Source organism: Ictalurus punctatus, chromosome 14 (genome assembly GCF_001660625.3).
Source record: "Ictalurus punctatus breed USDA103 chromosome 14, Coco_2.0, whole genome shotgun sequence".
In the NCBI taxonomy this organism is placed as follows: Eukaryota; Metazoa; Chordata; class Actinopteri; order Siluriformes; family Ictaluridae; genus Ictalurus; species Ictalurus punctatus.
This window is the reverse complement of record NC_030429.2, coordinates 12,191,888-12,216,119: the sequence shown is the minus strand read 5'-3', so window position 1 is coordinate 12,216,119 and position 24,232 is coordinate 12,191,888. Positions and strand designations below refer to the sequence as shown.

Genomic DNA, 24,232 nt, shown 5'->3' with positions numbered 1-24,232 from the left:
CAGCACGATGAATGACCTAATCTCCATCATGACGTCATGCAAGAGGCCTGTGCCAGGAAACAAATAATAAGAGAGCATGAAAGTTTTAGTTGATTGCCACATGTAATAAAGGTTTGGGTCAAATGTTTGATCATTGCCACATGCATTTTCTTTTACAGTGAACATCTGAAAAACACTTTTATTCATCCTTTCACCCCTGATTGTAATTGTTGAATCAACATTGCAGAAGCTCGGCATTAAGCTACAATAGGTTTCTCTGTGTGTATTATGTGATTTACAAATGTGCCTGCATGAAATATAACAGACTGAAAGAAAAGGGGTTTTGCTGCACCACTCCATCTGGTTTGTAACCCTTTTACCCCTTCCCCTCACTTCCCAGGCTACTTTCGCTTCCTGTGAGAATGCCTGAGGACTTGTGTTGGCTTGGTCAGGCATGTTGTAGTGCTGAGAAAGAGAGAGACTAGAATGAATGTCTCTTTACAGCATAATAGCTCATTTAAGAATGTGAAAGGGGTGGTAGCTCCATCCCTCACTCCCCCATATGATCATTTATGGACCTCTCTTGTAATACACGGTCTTAGGATGTGCCATAAAAGCCACTGGAGCAGATTGTGACTCTAGTGGTAAGAAGGTCTGGTATGCATTAATGGCCTATTAGTGACCTATATACATTCTTAAGTGATTCAGAAGCCAGATTGGTGTTTATTGTAATACGACACCCGGGCACCCAGATGGAAGCTATTTGACAAGTCCATCAACACTGTCCCAAAGGGGAATGGGATAATCTCTTACCACAGAAGAAGAGCAAAAGCTTTTCTCTGGCATACTGAGTAGCATCATTTTTAAACACATTATTTGAGAATTTACTCAAATAATCAACATTATGACCTGTTACACAAAGCATTCTGGCTCAGTGTAAACCTTCTTCCCTCCACCACAACCACAAACACATACACACACGTGCACGCACATGTCCAGGCACAATGGATGTGTGTGGCATGAATGTGTGTGTACTTACAGGCTATATAAACACAAGGATGCATCAACATACCTAGTGTGTTTGTGTGTGTGTGGGATGTCTTTACTTAGTCATGGCTGTTGCTCGACCCTGTCACAGATCCATTGGCTTATTCTCTCATCCAGATCATGTAACAGGCTATTGTTTAGAGAATCTTCCAAAGAAGCTGTGAATGATCCAGAATGTCACTGGGCGCCATGTGGCTTTGGATTGAGGGTTGTTTCTCATTTTTTTATGCAGTACAAAATAATGACTCATTATTGGTTGGTGATATGTAACAGCAATTGTGAATATGTACAGTATAATGATTACATTTCTATGTCCTGTTTCCCACAGAGTGACGGCTCAACGCAGTATTGAGGATGCGGAAGAAATCGAGAGGGAACGCCGCCGCCGGGCACGAGAGGCTCTCAGAAAGGAACACAGCATCACCGGATCAGCCGGATCTCCTCAGGACAGCTCTGGACCCACTGAAGAGTGCCTGTAAGTCTGATAGACAAAGGTGTTTTACTTCTATTTTTTTCTCTTTCTCTCTGCCTTCCTAATTTCTTTTACTACATGGAGCCACAACTACCCTTTAATTACTACCTAAGCAGTCAAGAATGCATAGAATGGCAAAGTTAGATAGTGGGCTCCATGGTTGTCCTACATTTTGCACAACCTCCAGTTTTTATCAGAACAGAAAAATTATAGCCTGTCTGGTTTATAACTTTCAGACATTCAAAGAGAGAATCAGATTTTTTTTTCTTCCAACGTTTTAAGTGAAGAACATGTTATATGAGAGCACCCTGTAATTATGGGCTGATCATAGAAGAATCTTGGCTGTGAACCTTTGAACAATTTTGAGCACTTTCTTTGGGGACCATCACACTGTTGATTAAAAAATGATATAAAACGATTGCACGCAGCATATTGCTTTGCTAGGAATGTTATCTTACAAATAACCAGCAACCAGCATTTTTAAAAAAAGGATATGATTATTTCATGTTCCACTAACATGTAATCTTGTATAATTATTTGATGGAAATAAGCATAATCATTTCCTGACATGAGCTTTTGCTTTCCTGGTGGTCAACTGAGGACTTGTTCTAATTGGGTGTGAAAGCTGATGCCAAGATACATTGGTCTCTTCAAGATATTCCAGTGCATAAATAGGCAATACATATGTGGCAAGTAATTTTTTTTTACATCACCTCATTTATATATTGGACGATCTTGATGGGACTAATGTATCTTAGCATCAGCTCTCAGCTACAACAGTGCGGACAAATGTGCTTAATGGATAGCCATACCCGTGCCCTTGATTGGTAGGGATGTCAGGTGTCTCTATGGCCTTCCTTCCAGGCCCTTTCACTTTTCTGAAACAACCACAGAGTGCATATGTAGTCATGTGAGGTGGAAATTTGTTGTAGTTCACCAACAATATGGCCCTGAGCAGTGATGGCTGTATCTATTCTTATGCCAAAGTCTTCTGTTATTGCTCACAGACAGAAGAATGCAAGTGCAGGTGAAGCTTTGTTAAAAGTGAACAACACAAATGACTAGGCAATACTTATAATAAACAGTAAGCTTGCAAGTTGAGAGATCTAATGGGCATAACCTGGACAAAACCCAACAGGCAAAGGATCTGGAGTCAAAACCAGAAAGACAGGATAGCAATACACACAAAACAATCTCTCAGTAATGTCACAGACATGAATGCTGGCGCAAGACTTTGGAAAATAAGGGTGAATAATCTAGAGTATATAAAGGGCAGGTCTATGTACTGATTGAGAACAGGTGTGTGTGTGTGATTAGCCTGAAAGACTGTGAGCAGTGATAGGTTGTGTAAGAGTTTGTTGGTTGATTATATGATAGACTCCAGAGTTGGTCAGCTTACATGGCACTTGCCAGAGAAAGATCGACTGATGGGAAGTCAGATCATTAATGGGAAAGGTGCAGAGACATTGTGCTGAGAAAGATGTCTCAGATGTCTCAGGTGTCTCAAATGTGTGAGACAGTCCTACTTTTTAATTTTAATTGAGTATAACTTGAAACAAAATCTCTGTAGTATTAAAACTATTTAATTCTTGATGTTGTTTGTCAGAATCAATCAGATATCCCATCCCATCTTTATGCTGATGGAACATGATCACCCATATCAATCTTCAAACCTAGAATTCTAAGGCGTGTTTTAGTCTTGTTTGTTGGATTGAATGCTCTTGCGGCTGAGGCTTTGAGTGGTGTTTAGTTGCAATCTCCATTCTCTATAGAATGCAACATTAGACTGAGTTATTATGCTGTCTACTCTTGCTGTCATTTCAGGTGTTGTCATATCAAGTGTTATTCATCCTGACATCTGTTATTGGTGTCTGCTTGCCTGTGGCAAGAGAATCAGAGAAACAACAAAACCACATAAAAACCTCAATCACACCTCAAACATCTGCTTCCTTGGATTGCGTTTGAAGTCGACGCTGGTGTTAATAGATGGAGTGAATGACATCAGAGTGTCGGTTTATGACTGGATATTTGTAGCTATACTGCTGCAGGTCTTTGGGCTCCATATGTTGCTTTGCCACATGGCTGTTCGTGCTTTGCAGGATGTTAACTTGAGCACATCTCTCATAAAGTGGTTATGGCCATTTTCTTGTTACCATTGTTAAAATGTAACACTTCCCAATTGCCACTTACATTAGATGGTTTCAGATGTGTTGTGCAATGTCAGAATATAACCGCTGAGTGTCTATATGATTGTTCAGCTGTTATAAATATTCTCAGATTTCACCGATTTTCATAAATGTTCTATTTTCCAGAGCCAGAAAAGCAAAAACTTCCATTTTAGTGGAACAATTGTGTCTTTAATATGAGAATTGAGAAAGCATTTCCACATAGTGATATTATCAGACTATGATAAGAGGGTTGAGAGAGAGTGGGTAAAAATGAAACCAAGAAAACAAAAAGGTTGTATAATTACAATTGGAAAGTACACATTTCTGAAGGGCAAATGAAAATAAATAATGTGGAGGTCAAATGGCTAGCCACATGAAGCCTGAGCTTAATATTTAAGTATTCATTTTAAAGCAGCCTATTAAATAACAATAAACAATACATTGTTATTACAATAAATCTAGCTGCAAATCTATGTAGTTACGAGAGTAAGGAGTGCACGCCCTTACCCGACAATGGGTCCTGGGAGTTTATGAGTTTAAGTTTTTGGCCTCTTTTTGTGTGTGCAGCTTTGAGAGTGAACTGAAACCCAGCAGCTCTGGTACACTGGAAGAGGATGAAGGTTTCAGTGACTGGACTCAGAGGTTGGAGAGGGGCAGACGGGTCAGGCAGGAGGAAAATGACACTAGAGAGGAGGACTTGGAGGTGGAAAGAACCATGAATGGAGGAAGCAGAAGAGAGGAGATCAGCTCCACCGTACTAAATCAACAGCATATTGAACAAGGCAAAGTGGAAGAAATGGTGGACTACATCCCAGGGAGGAAGAGCAGTGAGAAGCGCATGTTGTTCAGAGACAAGACAAGCAGCCTTAGGGCCAGAGAGACACCAGAATGGAAGGAAGATTTAATCAGAGTTAAAAATAGACAAGACGAGGAGTCAAGGCCACACATAGAGGATAAGATAAGAGCTGACATGGTATGATTTTCTAAATCAGTTTTTATATTTGTATATCTAACAGAGAAAACCTTTATTATATTTTTGTCTTGGTTAAATTATCAGGTGAAAGAAGTGAGAAAAGAAGTGAAGGTCTCATATACATCTAAAGTCTTCCTGCAGCAAGATAGAACACCCATCACCAATAGTGAGGATCCTGATGGAGAGGAAGTGACATCGCATCTACTCAAAACAAGAAAGACTACAAGGTGGGTTTTATGCTATTTGAAGAATAATATATAAAACAATGTTTAGTGCTCTATATGAAATATTTATAGAGTTATTTATATTTTATAGAAAATCCAGCTACTGCTCAGTGATTCTTTGGAAGTTTAAGAGTTCTAGCCTTCTAAGAAGATCCTTATATGAAAACTGTCTCTTGTAGAGGTTTACATAAACTCTTTAGAGTGACAAACCTCAAAATCCTTTAGGGTGCTAAATGTAACTTTTATTTGTATATTTATTTGTATCTTGTATAATCCCTGTAAGGACACCTATTCCGGAAGTTTTCCCCCACACTTTACTGCTGGTCCACTACCACAACACACACCAGAAATGTTACACGCCATAGCTCTGGTCATTAACTGATCATTAATACATATATGAACTTACTTTTTTATTTTAAGCATTACTTATGTTTACTTAAGCATTACTTATTACTTATATTACAGTACTGATGAATTCTTGAATCTGATTAGTCAGAAGGTGTTGATTAATTTTCTATAACAGCACAGCTCTGTCAGTAGACCTGGTTGCCAATTCTAATATGTTATTAGTTCCATAGTAGGAACTTACACAGGGACTTGTATGGCTGATCCACCACACACACACAAAACTAATTTATAAATGTGTGTAATTGTTGATATAGTGAAATTTTCAGTGAGAAGAAATTTACTAACATTTGTGTAATGCGTCTCCAATGTCAGGGCTTTGTAACAGTCAGCAGTAAGGTTGTTACATTAAGTTTTCCAACAAGTTTTCAGGACTGAGGGCTTTGTGGCATTTTTATTTTGTCTTACTAACTTCAAGAGAAAGAGAGAGAGAGAGAGAGAGAGAGAGAGAGAGAGAGAGAGAGAGAGAGAGAGAGAGAAGAGAGGTTCCTGAGGGAACAACTGTTTCAGCTGTTATAACATAAATGAATTACAGGAACTTTTTTCACTGATGTTCCACAACATAAAACTATATAGCTATACAAATAAGTATAAATTAATAAAATGGATATATTGATTGTGTGTCGTTCATTAAAATTATTATTATTATTATTATTATTATTTTGTAGTTGTTGGCTAATTGCTGTGGTATAGGAGGAATAAATTTTTTGGTACATGCTGAAAATAATGAGCTTATGGTTTGCAATGGGTCACATGACACCACCCATTGTATCCTATAAAATCCCATTGTGTTTTACAAACACACACACACACACACACACACACACACACACACACACACACACACACACACACACACACACACACACACACAAAGCAAATCACCTCTACTTCAAGAAAAAGCAAATCACCTCTACTCCAAGAAAACCATATCCACCACCACCTCCATGATCAAGTGTTGGAGCTAATATACACCACATACAAATACCTCAAACCATCAGATTCAACCGCATAGAGGAACAATGCTGAAGCACAACCCACATAAAAAAATTAATAAAATACATTTTTTTAAAAAAACAACAAAAAAACTCTGCAAGTAACTTGCAGTTTTATGTTTCAAATAGAGATGGCGATAGAGAGGCAAAATTTCAATACTGCAGCTTTAATATAAAAGTTTGTAGTTTGTTAATGTTAACTAATGCAGTAAACGATATTAGGTATACAAACATTCAAGCATTACCAAGCTATGCCTAAATGATAAAGAACATTAGTGTCATAATTAATTGTCTAAGAGTTTAATTTCTAAAGGAATCTGTGTGAATGCCCTGGAGGAGCCAAATAAAGAAAATAACTGATGTAGTGTTGTCAGACATGGCTTCTTGCCAGGGGACTTCCAAAACAGCCTGCTGTGACTGATACTGCATGACTCCTTTTCCTCATGTTCTCCTCCAGCAGGGTCATAGGTCAGGGCTCAGACTCAAGGGAACAGGCAGGGGCCAGTCTGGAGACAGAGCAGAAGTTGGAGAAGATCCGACGGAGCCACCAGGAAAAGGAGAGCCAGGAGCTGGAGCAGCTTCGCCAGCGGCAGGCTGAGGCTGAGGTGGAGCTAGAGGAGCTCAAGAAGAGGAGAGAGGAACGCAGAAGAGTGCGTGAGGAAGAGGAGCGCAGGAAGGAAGAGGAGGAGCAGCAGCGTCTGGCAAAGGAGGAGGTGACAAAAATACAATCTCCATTAATACATTCAAGCCATTTTATACTGTATAATGAGAGCAATGTGTGTGGTTGATAATAATAATTGTGTGTCACGGCTCACAGGAGGAGAAGAGGCAGATGAAGGAGGATATTGAGAGGAGAAGGATGGAGGCAGCTGAAAGGATGAAGAGCCTGAATATGTCCTCCCCAGATGGGGATGAGTCATTCAACCCTCTTAGTCCAAAGAGTCCCACTTTCAAGGTAAATAAAAAGGCAGTAGTGTAGGTATTCCAGACTTTGAGTATTTATGTACATGCATGTATATATGTACAGTATCTCACAAAAGTGAGTACACCCCTCACATTTTTGTAAATATTTGATTATAACTTTTCATGTGACAGCACTGAAGAAATGACACTTTGCTACAATGCAAAGTAGTGAGTGTACAGCTTGTGTAACAGTGTAAATTTGCTGTCCCCTCAAAATAACTCAACACACAGCCATTAATGTCTAAACCGCTGGCAACAAATGTGAATACACAACTAAGTGAAAATGTCCAAATTGGGCCCAAAGTGTAAATATTGTGTGTGGCCACCATTATTTTCCAGCACTGCCTTAACCCTCTTGGGCATGGAGTTCACCAGAGCTTCACAGGTTGCCACTGGAGTCCTCTGCCCACTCCTACATGACGACATAACGGAGCTGGTGGATGTTAGAGACCTTACATCTTGCTCATCCACCTTCCGTTTGAGGATGCCCCACAGATGCTCAATAGGGTTTAGGTCTGGAGACATGCTTGGCCAGTCCATCACCTTCACCCTCAGCTTCTTTAGCAAGGCAGTGGTCGTCTTGGAGGTGTGTCTGGGGTCGTTATCATGCTGGAATACTGCATACTGATCATGCTCTGCTTCAGTATGTCATAGTACATGTTGGCATTCATGGTTCCCTCAATAATAGACGTATGAGTGCTGCCAGCATTGCTGCAGAGGTTGAAGGGGTGGGGGGTCAGCCTTTCAGTTCTCAGACCGTACACCACACACTGCATCAAATTGGTCTGCATGGCTGTCGTCCCAGAAGGAAGCCTCTTCTAAAGATGATGCACAAGAAAGCCCGCAAACAGTTTGCTGAAGACAAATAGACTAAGGACATGGATTACTGGAACCAAGATAAACTTATTTGGTTCAGATGGTGTCAAGCGTGTTTCGCTACAACCAGGTGAGGAGTACAAAGACAAGTGTGTCTTGCCTACAGTCAAGCATGGTGGTGGGAGTGTCATGGTCTGGGGCTGCATGAGTGCTGCCGGTACTGGGGAGCTACAGTTTATTGAGGAAACCATGAATGCCAACATGTACTGTGACATACTGAAGCAGAGCATGATCCCCTCCCTTCGGTAACTGGGCCACAGGGCAGTATTCCAGCATAATAACGACCCCAAACACACCTCCAAGACGACCACTGCCTTGCTAAAGTAGCTGAGGATGAAGGTGATGGACTGGCCAAGCATGTCTCCAGACCTAAACCCTATTGAGCATCTGTGGGGCATCCTCAAACGGACGGTGGAGGAGCACAAGGTCTCTAACATCCACCAGCTCCATGATGTCATCATGGAGGAGTGGAAGAGGACTCCAGTGGCAACCTGTGAAGCTCTGGTGAACTCCATGCCCAAGAGGGTTAAGGCAGTGCTGGAAAATAATGGTGGCCACACAAAATATTGACACTTTGGGCCCAATTTGGACATTTTCACTTAGGGGTGTACTCACTTTTGTTGCCAGCGGTTTAGACATTAATGGCTGTGTGTTGAGTTATTTTGAGGGGACAGCAAATTTACACTGTTACACAAGCTGTACACTCACTACTTTACATTGTAGCAAAGTGTCATTTCTTCAGTGTTGTCACGTTAAAAGATATCATCAAATATTTACAAAAATGTGAGGGGTGTACTCACTTTTGTGAGATACTGTATGTACTGTAAATTTATCTTGATGAAATGGAATTGATTAAAAGATCTATTTTTACAGATGATAGATTCCATTTAAATTTGTAAGTTGCATGTGTGTGAGATGATGTGTGTCCTACATATTTTCCTTAGTGTTTTTGGCATTTTTTTTCTAAACACTTTTCTAAATACATATAAAGTGCATGTAAACTCTTATAGAAAAGGTTCAATATTAAAGCAGTCTTTGATTTGTTGCTCTGTGGAACCAATAAAGCCTCTATGTAGAAGCCTACTAAAAGACATTTTGCCTTTTAGAAAAGGTTACAACCCTTAACCATCCAAAAAAACTTTGAGGAACCCTTTTTCTAAGAGAGTACGCAAAGAGATTGTGTTATGTTGGGATGTGCTTTTACAGTATGTGTAAGTGTTATTGCTGTTCACAGCCTGATATCACTAGCATACATCACATTATATATATATATATATATATATATATATATATATATATATATATATATATATATATATATATATATATATATATAATACTGCCTTAATCTTAGACTTTGGTTGGTGTGTGTGTGTGTGTGTGAATGTACCTTTATTATGCTGCTATACTGTGTGTGCCTCCTTGCTGTAGATGTACCACTGCATGCATCTATCAAATTACCATATTCTAAAAATTTACTGTTTACACTTATCACTATTGCTTTCTGAAGGGATGTTCATAATGAACTATATCTTTAATTGGCCTGGGAAAAACATATATATATATATATATATATATATATATATATATATATATATATATATATATATATATATATATATATATATATATATATATACACAAGATGTTATGTTAATAAAAACATTTCTATATTGAAAAATTGAAAATAAGCAAACAACATTTGAGTCAAAACCAATTATTTTTGGCTGTTTCCCAGGATTCATCCACAGTTTTCCCAGGTCATCAACAACTATGCGTTATGAGTTTTCTTCTCTGTTGGTTTACAAGTTCTATCTATATTGTGGGTTTGTGGTTAGCTGTTGTTTCATGTCTGTGGTCCTGAGCTTCCTTCTGCTTGCATGTGCAATTTCAGAGAGAGCATGAGGAGAGATTGACAGCTGAAAGTACATGCTCGGTAAGTTGGGGATCAAAAAGCCAGCATGCTCGACAGCTACACAAGGGCTTCTTTTGTGGGGTTGAATTGAGAGTCACTGAGGACACACACTGATAGATTGTTTGCTTTGAAGTACAGGAGCAGGGAAAGAACTGTGTAGGTCCTAAATCTTTTTCCATCTGATTATTCATGTTTATACTTTCACTTGCTCTTAGCTGATTCTTTTAACCTCTGAGAATGCAGTAAAGACAAAACTAATGTATTGAAAGCTCATGAATATAAGAACTACGGCTAATTCATGCACGTAGGTCCCAGTGCATGGAATGGAGTATTCACACCACCAGCCACTGAATTATAATGCTTTCCTCTTTCATTTTTCACAGATCATGGACAGAACAGAGTCCTTGAATCGGTCCTTAAAGAAAAGGTGAGTTTATCTAGCCTTGTCAGTCACCACAAAGCATGTCCAACTCACATATTTACTTGGTGGCAAATTACTTTTGGTACCTAAACCCAGTCTTGGGCTGACTATAAATAACATTAGACCAAAAGTAAGGCATTCGAGCTAAATGACTGTTGTCTAAAAGTAAACATTGACATAGGTGCTTGGGTGCTTTATATCACCTTCATATGCTGTTAGTTCATCACCTTTGTTAGCAGTGATTTATGGGTTGGGTAACATTGTCCAGATGTGGAAAATGTGTGTTTCCTCTGGTGGCTTGTGAGCTATTGTGGTAGACTCAGACCAGGCTCCGTGCAGTCTGAGGCAGAAACTTATCAGTATTCTCGTAGAAATGTAAAGTCGGCGAGTTATAAAGAGCAAAAATGTCCACTTTTGGGCTGCAAAATTGATTTAATACAAGAAACAGATGGGAGATGGAGGCAGAGTGAAGCCCACAAAGACGAGGTCCTGATGGCTTATGTGACGCAATATGTGTGCTGGATTTCAGCATTAATTCTTATTATTCAGAATATGAATATTTGTTAGCAATTTGTTGATAGTATCAGAAAAGATGACACAGTCGTACATGTCACTATGTGATTGGTTAAAACACTAGGACAGCAAATGGGAACTAGAAGGATATGTGTTATGTAATACGGTCTGCCTGTTGGCAGAATGAAAGTGCTTTCCATATATGTCGGTTTTCCTCCATAAGACAACTCAGTGCAAAGATTTGTAGACAGTATTTGTCATGGGAAAGCATTGCGTCATCTCTAAAGAAGCTAGTTAATCACCTGCTTGTATCACTAATGACTAACACATGTCTCCCACATACTCGCTGATTTAATATCTTATACATATGAAGTGACTGGCATATGAATAATACAGTTTTGAATGTTCACCTTTTTCCCCCTCATAGAAGTGTATTGTTCCAACGTGTGGCAGAAAAATAGAGGAGGCCAGCATCTTGCACATGTGCATGCACGCAAAAACCCAAACATATTTTTAGAGATTTTGGTTGGCTGGTGTCTCAAAGTCAACAATAACAGTGTGCATAGACAGATAGATAAACTTTGAAATGATAATGAGTGAATAGTAGCTACAATATCTGATTTCATTGTGGGGACATTTCATAAAACTGGAGGAAAAAAGTACTCCACCTGGGATAATAAGTCATCTCATTCATATCTGGGCTCTTGGCCAGGTGATGAGGTGAGGTTTAAAGCTTTTATGTGCCGTGTAGTTGTTGACAAGCCCAGACCAAGTGTCTTTGTTTTGGAAACAGCAACAGCTTTAAGAAGACTCAGCCACCGCTACTCCTATCTAAGATCGATGACAAACTGGAGCAGTACACTCATGCTATAGAGGTGAGTTCTCATTCCCTTACTTTCATGTACCAAATTTTAGTATTAAAGAGGTTGATCCCCATTCTGCATTAAAAAATCTGATCCCAGTTTAACATAGTCCAACATTAAGAAGTCTGATCATAGTTTGGTATTAAGGACACTGATCCCAGAGAAACCTTAAGAAGTCTGATCAGAGACCAGCATTAAGAAGTCTGACTTCAGTCCAACATTAAGAACTCGGATTTAAATTCAGCACTAACAAATCTGATCCTAGTTTAGTCCAACCCCAGTCGAACCTCAGGTCACCATTAAGTCTAATCTCCATCAGCAGTCTGATCTAAGCCCAACATTAAGAAGTCAGAACATAGTTTGTATTAAAGAGTCTAATCCTACACCATCATTAAGAAGTCTGATCATAGATTAGTATTAAGGAGTCTGATCCAGCTAAGGATTAGAAAATCTGATCCTAGTTTAGCATTAAGAAATCCAATCCAAGCTTACAATTAAAAACTCTAAGCCCAGTTCAGAATTAAGAAGACTGATTACAAGTCAGCATTATGATGTCTTAATCGTAGAACAGCATTAAGAGGTCAGATCACAGATTGGTATTAAAGAGCCTGATCCTAATGCTGCTGTAAGGAGTCTGATCCCTGTCAGCCATTAAAAGGTCTAATCACAGTTTTGTATTAAGGAGTCTGATACTAGACCAGCATTAAGAAGTTTGATCATAGTTTGGTTTTAAGGAGCTGGATCCCAGTTAAGCATTAAGAGGTCGTATCAGAGTCCAGCACTAAAAGTCAAATTCCAGTTCAACATTTATATGTCTAATGACAGATCATTATTAAGTAGTCTGATCCCAATGTTAAACACGATTCACAGACAATTTAAATGTGATCCAAGGGAAAGAAAGTTATGACTCCAGTTCATACAAATGAGGTCATAAGAAATGAATGAATGCGACTCCACTTGTAACTTTAAATGTTTTGTCATCATAGTTTTTAATTTAAAACTATTTTATCATCATAGGTTTTTTTTTCACAAGCTCTAACATCATGCTTTGATTTTAAATGCCGGGTGCTGTATAATAGATTGAGTCAAGTGAGCCCCTAGTGTTATTTGGAGGCACTTTGCCATCACTTGCTTGCCAGTCTGTCATTTAAGATTGATTGGAATTCATGGCAAAAATGAGTTTGTCTGGTGGTAAGAGAGCCTTTGGGCTGTGAGATGTAGCATGCCATATGAAGACAAACAGCCACAAGATATTTGGGGTGAGTTTTGGATGAAGACAGATGTTTGTTGGCAATGGGAAGGAATAAGTTAAAAATCAGAGCCATCTCTCACAAATATATCCATTACTCCTTGGTGTATGGTAACATGACGTTCTGTTTTTTTGTTCTTTAGAGCTCGTCAAAAGAACCAAAGACACCTAAGTCAGCTGTCGTGGACATGCCCAGTGTTCCTGAACCAGTGGTTGCCAAAAAGAACCTGTTTGAGGCAGGAGAGGCCTGGAACCAGGGCACATCCAAAGGAACTCCATCAAAGGTGTGAAAACAACCATACTCGCTAAAATATAAATAGCAATGCAGAAAGAAATGTTTACTCAAGAGCTGAAATACAGAATTCTGTCAAAACGTCCTCCAACAACACCTGTTCTGCTAGGGCTGTACACGCTACAGTACAGTCAAGGGCTTTATTCAACACAATAGTTATGAAAATAATGTTATCATATACTACATAAAAACATGTTTGTTTGTTATATACACAGTCATGAATGCTGGCTGACATTCTCATCCTGTCAAGTTCTTAGTGGAAATTTAGGAAATGATCTCAGTGTGTATGATTATTCAAAATGACAACTCAAAGTCAGGTTGTAACAAGGGTGTCACAGTAAGAAGCATTACTGCCTTACAGCTTCAGGGTCTCTGGTGTGATCCTGAGCTCAGGTTATTGTCTTTGCAAAGTATTGTATGTTTGTGTGGGTTCTCCAGTTTCCCCCCTATTGTCCAAAAACATGCAGGTAGGCAGATTTTCTACACTAAATTGCTTGTAAATTTCCTATCTTAGGATATTCTCTGGATCCACTGTGACCCTGACCAGGATAAAGCAGTTACTAAAGATAAATGAATGAATAGTATAAGTAAAAGTGAAAGCAACTTGTCAAATAAGGAAGAAAATATATGACTGTCAGGAAAAAAGCTACATTTATAAACCCCAAAATATCCAATTATGATGTCCCAAACAGAGAGACAGAACATGGATTTTGCAAATTTGGCATACTCCTGCAAATATTTCTGCACAATATGTCCTTTTGTGTTACTTCCTTGAGTTTGAGTCTCTTTGAGTTGAACTTCTAGAGACTTATTGTGTGTGCTTCAGGACACCGATGGACTGAAGGTGGGCGTGGCTGATCTGATCACTCAGTGGGTAAAAGGAAGTCCAGAGGCTGGGCACAGATACATACAGCCCAAACCATGTGTAAGTGTCTGCTGACTAGGCTTCAAGTCATATCACTCCGTTGCTGATGTAGACAGTGCTTGCAAACACAATGAACTCTCTGTATGAAATTTACCAGAGGGACAATGCAGAATATATATCGATGCACCTCTGTGTCCTCACTGCAAAAAAAGAGACATACTGTATTAGCAAGTGAAATTTTTCTTAAATACAGTACAATTTAACTAGTATTTGCAGTTATAAGATTACAATAAACCAATATAAGATTATATTATTATTAAATATTTTTCCATAGACATTTTTAGTAATTAAAAGCTTTAAATTTTCTGTCTATTGGCATGTAATTTTGGTTCTTTCTAGAAATAAATGTTAAAAATTAGCTAAATTATTTGCCAATATTTAAAGCTTGACATTAGTAAAAGAAAGAAAGAAAGAAAGAAAGAAAGAAAGAAAGAGAAAGAAAAGGACAGAATTAAGTTTACTAAATCTATATTCGTTTCTTAATAAGATAAGTAAACTTATATGAAATAATAGATAAATTTGACTATATTCAAGATATTTTAACTTGCTCAGTGCATGCAAGAATACATCAAAACCTCCTTATCTTTTCTGCTTCCAGTTTCTGTTTTCTGCTTCTTTCATATGCCTCATTATCTTTCCCTCTTACAGTAAAAAGACCAGCATTTCTTCTCCTTCTCTCTGACCTGAAAAGCTTATTTGGGGCAAATGATTAAAATCGTTGCTACAATAGTAGCAAATGTATCTGAGGGAGTATTGTTTCACAGGAACCGACCTTGTATTCCCTCTGTACACTGCCCTCTGGTGGTGTGATGATCATTTATTTGTTAGTGTTTATAGCAAAATTGTTTTTTTTTTTGTTTTGTTTTTTTTAGAAAAGTCTCCAAGATTGTTCTGTGCTTCTTCTCAGGATGTTAAAGCAGGAGATGTGCTCCAGAAGAAGAACATGTGGGAGATCATAGGGGAAGCAACCGGGCAGTCAGGTCAAGCAGGGAAGGTAAATTATGAATTTGCTTACTATACTCTTAGAACTTTTCTTGTCTTCTTACTGTTTGGATTTACAAGTGTTATTCATTTTTTAAATTTATTCTTAGGGCACCTCTTCTGGCAAACGCTACAAGTTTGTTGTGACCGGCCATGGCAAATATGAGAAGATTTCCATTGATGATGACCATTACAGTGATTACGCAAATGGAAAATCAAGTAAGGAATAAGGAATCTTTGCATTATATTATTACATTGTGTAATATTGGCATATTTCCTTTTTACAATGAATATAATTGTTTAAAACATTCTGATATGTTTTCTTCAACTGCACATATGCGGAAACCTAGCTAAGAATATATTATAACCAAGTACATCCATGTCCAATCTTCCCCAAATGAGCAATTTTTATTACAAAAAATATAAAACATTTAATCAAGCACCTTAAAATGCACATTATTATACATATCACATTTCACTGCCCATATAGAGAACGTGTACCCATTCTGATTTTTAATGACACACACCCACACACGCACACACGCACACACACACACACACACACACACACACACATACACACACACACACACACACGCACACACACACACACACACACACACACACACACACAAGAAAAGGGCCGATCATAAACCATATGCCAGACAGTTACCATCTCATTTTAACATTACTTTTAACATAGTCAGCACAATCAAAACCAAATATTTAAGCCATGCATAACAGCTGACAGTACACACTCTTGCATCATGTAACCATTTTTCCAGTGTAACTGCCTGTCACACTTTAGTCATATACAGATTCATGTAGACCTGCTCTGGTCATCATTTTGATATAAGATCTGTGGTATATTCAGGTTTTTCTTCCTCTCTTTTCCATTCACACTTTCCTTTATTTCCAAGACTCTATTGTTTCTCAGTTGCCCTCATTCCACCTATCCAGCCAACTCCAACTTTCCAACACCCTGTAAATACTGTTCCTTCACTGAACATACAATCAGACCTTTGTATCACAGGCATTGCTATACAAAGCAGCAGACAAAATAATGGAAAAGAAGAGAAGAGAAGTTAAAGATAAAAAAAAAAATTGAAAAGCACCATTTTGAGTACACTAAATGTGAAACACAATTACCGGCCTCTTTATTAGGAACATCTGTGTAGACTTGCTCATTCTTGCAATTATCCAATCTGCCAATCATGTGCCAGAAGTGTATTGCATAAAATCATCCAGATACATGTCAAGAGCCTAGCAGAAAAGCATATCAACCTTTAACTGGATTGGCAAGAACATGAATCTGAGGCTACAGTGGGCACTTTGAGTTAATTCATTGTGCAGCAGCCACATGAACGACTGATTGGATAACTGCATGAAACAGCAGGTGTACAGGTGTTCCTAATAAAGTGGGCAGTGACTGTAGTGCACTTTTAAACTATACATGAATGCTTCAGAGATAAATTTAACATTCCATGATACGCTGCATTCATGCCATAAAATTTCTCCCTCCATTCTAAAACTTCTTTTGAGTTTTATAACATAGTATGTAGATTGTTATACCATTGTGCAAGTACCTCTTGTCATTCAGGCATTTTAGAATGACACTGGAGGCAATTTATAAAATTAAGAAGCTATGAACACTCAATCATTTCCATTTTCTTTTACCACATCTTGAATCTCTCTGTCAGAATAATATGATTTAAGTGAGGTAAAACAATATGCTTTTCCCACAATTCCTCTGTGTAATTCATACAAACACATTACATTCACGTTCTTATTTAATTTCACCTTTAAGATAGTTGAATTGTGATAAATAGAACTGTACACAATTACTGAAAAAATTACAGTATCCTTGGCCATTCCATTACTTATCACCTAGACATCAGTAGTTTTTGTAGTAGCGAACCCTCTGGCTGTTCTGTTAAAGTCTTTTGGTTCTTCGTCTTTATTTTTGCGGCCTATGAGACCCATCTCAAACGCTGTTGCAATCTTTGTCACTGGTCGTGAAGCTGCCTCTTTCAGTCTCCTGGCATCAAATCGAGGACTGTAAAGGAGAACTGGAAGGCGATGTGCAAATGCAGGAATTTCTTTCGGTTTATCTGATTTAGCCTCTTCTTTCTTTTGTTCCTCAGTTTTGCTGGCTTCAATCTGTTGCATGATACTATCTTTGGTTGCAAACATTTGGAAGAGGATAGCGTCCCACATTTTTGCAGCCCTGGGGGCATCTTTGCCCTCTGTGTCACTAGTCTTATTTGTTTCTTTGCCTTGGTTTTCCTGCTCACTTTTGTCCGGAGCAGTTCCATCAAGGGCATCTTTCTTCAGTTCTGGCTCAGAAACAGGAAACGTGGGTTCCTCTACTTCCACCACCATGTGTTTCTTTAGACGAGACCAGCCACTGAGTTTTGACTTCATGCCTTTTGGTTTCTGAAAAGCTTTTAGGAGAGGCTCTGCAGTTGGGAGGATGCTGTCCTTCTCATTGTTGACTGCAGGCTTAGCATCTTTTGGTATGCTTTCTTTAGGTGTTGATAAATCACTTTCGTCAGGTTTAACTTTGTCTTTCTGGTCATCTTTTGGCTTGACCAGAGGCTTATCTTCTGTTGCTTCAGTCACAGGTATTTCAGGAGCCTTTGTTGGAGGTGCAAATAAAGATTTTTGTTCTTTGATCCTCTCCAGTAAAGACATATGAGGCTGTGGTGTCTTCTGTGATATTGTGCTTATTTTTGCTGGCTTTGAGCTTTTATCTGCGCTTTGGTCAGGTGTTACAGCTTTTACAGCTTTTACAGATAGTGGTGTTGGCTGAGTTTCAGGTTTAGTAGTCTCATTTAAAGGTACAGATGGCACTGTCTTTGGTTTAGATGTGTCATATGTTGGAGTCCTAACTCTTTGTGTAACAGGAATAGTGGTCACTGTCATGAGAGTCTCTGAAGGTGGTGTGTCAACTTTAGATACAACAATAGTTGGAATTTTAACTTCTGGAACTCCAGTGGCTTTTTCCTTTGTTTCCATTCTCTCTGATGTTGATATCCCTTGCTCCAGTTTTAGCTCTGCTTCAGCCACTGGTATTGTGGCTGCTGAGACTTCAGCAATTGGGGCAACAGGAGTTCCATTTTCAATAGCAGCAGTAATGGATGATGACACTTTATCCACAGGTGTCTTGGGGCTCTCTGGCCTCTCATTCACAGCAGGTGTTGCCTGTTCTGGAGATTGATATTCTACAGTGGCTGGTGATATAGATCTAGAGATACCAAATGCAGGTGTATAACTCTGTATTCCCCCATAAGCAACATATTCAGCTGGGGTTAATCCATAATATTTTGTTTTGGATTTTGTTGGTGTTCTTGGTCTTTGACCTGCAAACGGAGGTACAGTTGGTCTTTGATACCCCAATAAGGGTTTAACAGGTTCAGAAAACTCAGAGTTTGATGTTTTGGGACTTCGACGTTCAACTAAAGGAGTTAGAGGTTTAGGACCTTCATGTATGCTGGTCTTTGAGCTTTGGGACTCAGTGGTCTCTGTAGTCTTTGAAGCAGCTTGTACCTTTGGTTTTAACAACTCAGGTTCTCTGGGCTTTTCAGAAGACAGTCTAACTTCTGAAGTTTCAGATGTTTTTATATAGACCTCACCATTTTGTATAGATTCTGAAAGATTATTTTGCTTTATTTTCTCAGTTTCTAGAGGAATTTCATCACTTGGTCCAACTAAACTTGAAGTTGGTGTTTTGGATCTTCTGCCCTCCATATACACAGGAGAGACAGCAAATAAAAGTGGGTTGGGTCTTGAAATTTCTATAATAGGTGTCCTAGCAGGTGAAACATGATATGATGGTGTCTTTGGCCGTCCTGATGGAGTTTTTGACGGTGAAAGATCAAATGTTGGTGTCCTTGTTCTTGTCAGGGTTCTGCCCCTTCTTGTCTCAGTCATAACTGTCGCATCACTTTTTATCTCAGATGTTGGTGTAGTACCTCTCTTAACTCCTAAAGCTGGAGTAGTCACAGTCTTTATTTCAGAAATTGGGATTGTGTCAATCATCGTTTCAGATGTAGGTGTTACGCCCCTTTTAATTTCAGATGTAGGTGTTACGCCCCTTTTAATTTCAGATGTAGGTGTTACGCCCCTTTTAATTTCAGATGTAGGTGTTACACCCCTTTTAATTTCAGATGTAAGTGTTATGCCCCTTTTAATTTCAGATGTAGGTGTTATGCCCCTTTTAATTTCAGATGTAGGTGTTATGCCCCTTTTAATTTCAGATGTAGGTGTTACACCTCGTTTGATTTCAGATGTAGGTGTTACACCCCTTTTAATTTCAGATGTAGGTGTTACACCTCGTTTGATTTCAGATGTAGGTGTTACACCCCTTTTAATTTCAGATGTAGGTGTTACACCTCGTTTAATTTCAGATGTAGGTGTTACACCTCGTTTGATTTCAGATGTAGGTGTTACACCTCGTTTAATTTCAGATGTAGGTGTTACACCTCGTTTGATTTCAGATGTAGGTGTTACACCTCGTTTAATTTCAGATGTAGGTGTTACACCTCGTTTAATTTCAGATGTAGGTGTTACACTTCGTTTAATTTCAGATGTAGGTGTTACACCTCGTTTAATTTCAGATGTAGGTGTTACACCTCGTTTAATTTCAGATGTAGGTGTTACACCTCGTTTAATTTCAGATGTAGGTGTTACACCTTGTTTAATTTCAGATGTAGGTGTTACACCTCGTTTAATTTCAGATGTAGGTGTTGCACCCCGTTTAATTTCAGTTGTAGGTGTTACACTCCTTTTAATATCAGATGTAGGTGTTGTGACCCTTTTGATTTCTCTAGTTGGTGTTTTGTCTCTCTTTAATTCTGAGGTTGGTGTGACAATCTTTCTAACTTCAAATGTTGGTGTCGGACCTCGCAGTACCTCAGAAATGGGTGTTCTACTCCTTTGCATTGTTGGTGAGGATGGATATTGAGAGGGTGTTAATGTGGCTGTCTTAGAAGTGTAATTTGTAATTTGGGGAACATCAAACATAGGTTTAGAGGTCGGCTGAGGACTTGCAGCTTTAGAGATGATAAACGTGGGTGTCGCCAGCACATTATTGGTTTGCTTTACCGCCACAAAAACTGGTATTGTAGCAGTAGGCTGGATTATCTCAGTCGTTGTAGTTACAGATGTAACAGTTATAGATGTTGCTGCATATGAAGGAACTAATGGTTCACCAGCAAGAATGGGAGGAGTTGTATATGAAAATAGTGTGGCCGAATGGTGTGGTGTAACATAGGGCTGTGGGGAGAATCTTGCTGGTGTGATGTAAGAACTGCGGCATTGATGCGGATAAGGGGATGCTGAATGCTGATACAGTGGCCTGATGTTGAACCGTGGGTGCAATGTACCTCCATAGATTGGTGTTTCTGGTGTCTTGGGTGGAGTTGAATGGTCACTGTACTCCAGGTCAGGACTGGCCTCAGTTACTGGAGAGAGGCATGAGCGGAAAGGGGCTGGTGTCTGGGAAGCCTGGGCAGCAGCTTTTTTCTTAGCACTCTTCTTAAGCAACTTCTGGAGTCTGACATTTTCCTTTCCAGGTTTAGGAAGTAGGGGGGGTGGGTACTGCTGGGAAAGCAGGCCTGCTTGGGCAACGCTGCGGATATTTACAGCCATAGAAAATGTCAGCCCCCTGAAAAAATAGGAAAAACATATTAGCGTATATAGTTTAGTGCACAAGTGTATGCCCCGATGGGGTTTGATTTTAACCTACGAAGATAGAATTCCATAATGTAAAAAATGGGTACAGCCTGAAACAAGGTAACAATCCAAAACATAATATTAAATCCATTGAAAAATATTTTGAATATAAATTTTGCCAGGATCCTCTCAGTTTCCAGACATAATTTGAAAAAAAAAAAAAAAAAACCCAGTGTTTGACAGGTGAGTTACAACAGATGTGAAGGTGAATATGCAAGGGATTGTGCTACATGGGTCTCTGAATATTACAGCAGAGAGGATCCAAAAACTGTTCAGAGACTCACTGGAGACAGTTACTTTATAAAGTCATTCTATTCCCTCAATATTTAAATCGGATTCAGAGAAGGAAATTAATTTCATTGTTAATATCTTAACATACACTATTTGGCTACTTTTGCTACTGGAACATCTGTGAAACACAACAAGTATTTTGTTGCTATAAAGTAAAATACTTTTTCTTTTCTATCCCAAGGGTATAAATAATATATATAAGTAGGGCATTTACATAAAATTTTATTATAAAATGTGTAAAATGCTTATTTTAAAATCATGACTCATAACTAACATTTACTGTTTGTTTGTTTGTTTTTTAGGGGACCTGTGCCACAATGACTTGTAAAGGCCATATAATGGTGATTTGGATGATTTACAAGGATGCGTTGTTTATTACAGGTTTTACATTCACATGCATAATCAACTATCAGTTGTATTAAGATACATGTCTAGCAGTAGATTTTATTATAGAATGGGTCCTGTTGATTTTCTTATGTGTCACACACACACACACACACACACACACACACACACACACACAAACATATATATTTATATATATATATATATATATATATATATATATATATATATATATATATATATATGCGTGTATATGTGTGTGTGTGTGTATTATCATGTCATGATGAAGCACATGTTTACATTGCTTTTTTTCACCTGTCCTTGTTTAAAACGTATCCACACATGTTTCCAGACCGAAAATCAGATTCTAATGTTTGCTGTGTTGTTGATATGGTTATGTATATGTAAATAGGATGTTAGAGGAAATAAAAAGATCATTGTTATATTTTGGAGTTAGACCTAGCCCCAAATATTGTAGATGGATAATGATTTGGAGCCAAACAGTAAAGTTAGGCTTTTTGAAGTTTGTTTTCTATATAGAATGAATACTAAAAAAATAGAGATAGGTTCAAGCCTTTCTCCAGTAAGCGACACTGGTATATGGTGTCTAGTTTGTCACTGAGCATAATCAACATCTCATGGTTAAGAAATATCCTTCATTAACCTGAACACTGGAGTTAATCCACTTTACTATATTTATGAAAAACATTTCAGTTCAAAGATTATCATTTGCACCACTAGTCCGCTCAATATAGTATCTCAGCATGATTTCCCTGTTTTTCTTTAAAATATATATTTTGAATGTTTTACAGCTGAAACCCTTTTCTATTGTACTAGTATTTTGTTTAATAAAATTTACTTTTTATTATTAACATCCTTCTTGTTTGCTGTTTTTTTTTATTGTTCACTAAGCAATGTGTAGTGTAATTGACTGTAGTAGCCTAGTTACACGTAATTTAGTTCAGTTCAGTTCAGTGTGGTGTGAGTTTAATCATTTTCGGATGATGATTACACCAAGCATCTGTTTTTGTAATGGTAAGGAGACCAGTACAGTGTATGACACCCACCTCTTCTGACACAGCACCACACCCCACTCAAATGCTAGAATTCCTTGGTGTAATTTTAGGAGGCAGAGGCGAGGCAGCGCTGTCTGTTCCCTGTTACAGAATCTGGTGCCACGCTTTCACCCCAGCATCTAAAATAATTCTTCAGTATTGTTTTTTCAACATGGGGCAGTTACAGATCAGGACAGAGATTGGTTTATGGTGTATTTTAAATCACAAACAGTTGACACCTAATCAGCTCCCAGACAATGTATCTGACAGCAGTAGCTGTCTATCAACATATGTGACAGACAGCCACTGCTGTCCAGTTCAGATATGTTGTATACAGTTAACTGACAGATTATGTGCTGTAAAACTGACTTCTTTTAAAGTAAGAAATCCCTCTGTTTTTGTTAACAGTCAGTGGTTAGTTAATTGAGTCTGGCTCAGGCTGGGCCTAGACACGCTATACTTTTATTTCTGTTCTTTCTTAATAAGTAAGCAAAACAATATTTTTAATGCATTTGATGACTTTTTAATGTCAAATGTTCAAAAAAATTTTCATTTTATCTTACCATGATCTAATTGTGCAAATCTTATTTAACTGTCAAAAATGAAGTATGTATTTTAAAAAATTGTGGAAATGTTATCACAATGATCCTATAGGCACGGTGGTCATAAGAGTTCCTCAGAGCCTCACTCCCACAGAAACTGAACCTGTCGTCTGACACATGACACATGAGAAGGGGTCATCCTTTTAAGGCTCTAGAGGCTTAGCCATTTTGAAGTAACTCCAACACATGTTCAAAAGAGGAAAGTGTAAGAATAGTCAGGCAGTAGATTCAGGCCTTGCACAAGTAATTCTTCTTAACACCTTTGACTAAAAAAATGTAAACACACACCTGCAAGCAAATAAGAAATGCACAAAAATAACTTACCAAGACAGATAACAGATGGCTCACTTCAACAACACTATCAACAAAAAAAACAAATTCATTTGGAGAAAACATACAAACAATGTCCAACTGATGTCAATTAAGTTAAATTAATAATTATTAATCTTTTGTTTTAATATTTAATCTATTTAATCTGATTTCTTCTAATCAACATTTGCTGTTATTCATTACAATATGGAAGTCCATCATCAAAAATATCACAATCTTCCAACAATAGGCTGATGCAGCTTGATATAATACATCTAATCCATCTAATCTAAGTGACTAGACAACACCCACAGCACCTGCTCCTAAACCACAACACCACCCTGTGTAGTGACGTTAACACCTCGGCATGCACTTTTCCAAACAAGAAAAATCTGAAACTGATTTAGGTTTATTTTACCTGTGTTTCTGCTGGTTAGGGGTGACTGGCTGCTGCCTGCTTCTCCCAGCCTGGAGTATCAGAACAAGAGACTCATGTTAAGCTCAACTATCGTCCCTTCATCCAAATTGGAGGGCACTAGCTCCATAACAGTCCAAAAATAAAACCTGAACCCTTTACTTAGAATGTGCACGGAGTGGTGATGTGGTGCAGAGGGACCGTCCGCATGGCAGGAG

At 38.4% G+C, this 24,232-nt stretch overlaps 2 protein-coding genes across 5 annotated transcripts in view; one reads left to right on the top strand and one right to left on the bottom strand.

Annotated features, from left to right (window-relative positions):
• Positions 1-22,505, top strand: part of lsp1a (lymphocyte specific protein 1 a) — a 27,338-nt gene extending 4,833 nt beyond the window's left edge. Inside the window, exons 2-14 of one of the 3 annotated variants that reach the window (XM_017485511.3) lie at positions 1,355-1,501; positions 4,234-4,639; positions 4,724-4,866; positions 6,724-6,976; positions 7,081-7,218; positions 9,997-10,038; positions 10,401-10,444; positions 11,745-11,826; positions 13,207-13,347; positions 14,182-14,280; positions 15,188-15,274; positions 15,372-15,480; positions 21,591-22,505. In XM_017485511.3, coding sequence (XP_017341000.1) covers positions 1,355-1,501; positions 4,234-4,639; positions 4,724-4,866; positions 6,724-6,976; positions 7,081-7,218; positions 9,997-10,038; positions 10,401-10,444; positions 11,745-11,826; positions 13,207-13,347; positions 14,182-14,280; positions 15,188-15,274; positions 15,372-15,480; positions 21,591-21,616 — 1,717 coding nt within the window. In that variant the 3' untranslated portion in view covers positions 21,617-22,505. Of the gene's footprint in view, positions 1-1,354; positions 1,502-4,233; positions 4,640-4,723; positions 4,867-6,720; positions 6,977-7,080; positions 7,219-9,996; positions 10,039-10,400; positions 10,445-11,744; positions 11,827-13,206; positions 13,348-14,181; positions 14,281-15,187; positions 15,275-15,371; positions 15,481-21,590 lie in introns of all 3 variants that reach the window. The other 2 variants (XM_017485510.3, XM_017485513.3) reach the window with 2 other exon arrangements.
• Positions 15,642-24,232, bottom strand: prr33 (proline rich 33). 2 transcript variants are annotated; one of them, XM_047160120.2, is made up of 3 exons: positions 24,018-24,232; positions 23,615-23,648; positions 15,642-20,929 (listed from the first exon to the last, which is right to left on the bottom strand). In XM_047160120.2, the coding sequence occupies exon 3, from the start codon at positions 20,911-20,913 to the stop codon at positions 17,149-17,151; it is 3,765 nt and encodes a 1,254-aa protein (XP_047016076.2). In that variant the 5' UTR covers positions 20,914-20,929; positions 23,615-23,648; positions 24,018-24,232; the 3' UTR covers positions 15,642-17,148. The 2 variants fall into 2 exon arrangements, with proteins under 2 accessions (XP_047016076.2, XP_053541463.1); XM_053685488.1 differs by lacking the exons at positions 23,615-23,648; positions 24,018-24,232 and adding an exon at positions 22,701-23,593.

Coding starts and splice junctions, on each gene's coding strand:
- prr33 (XM_047160120.2), bottom strand. CDS start 20,913: ATGGCTGTAAATATCCGCAGCGTTGCCCAAGCAGGCCTGCTTTCCCAG.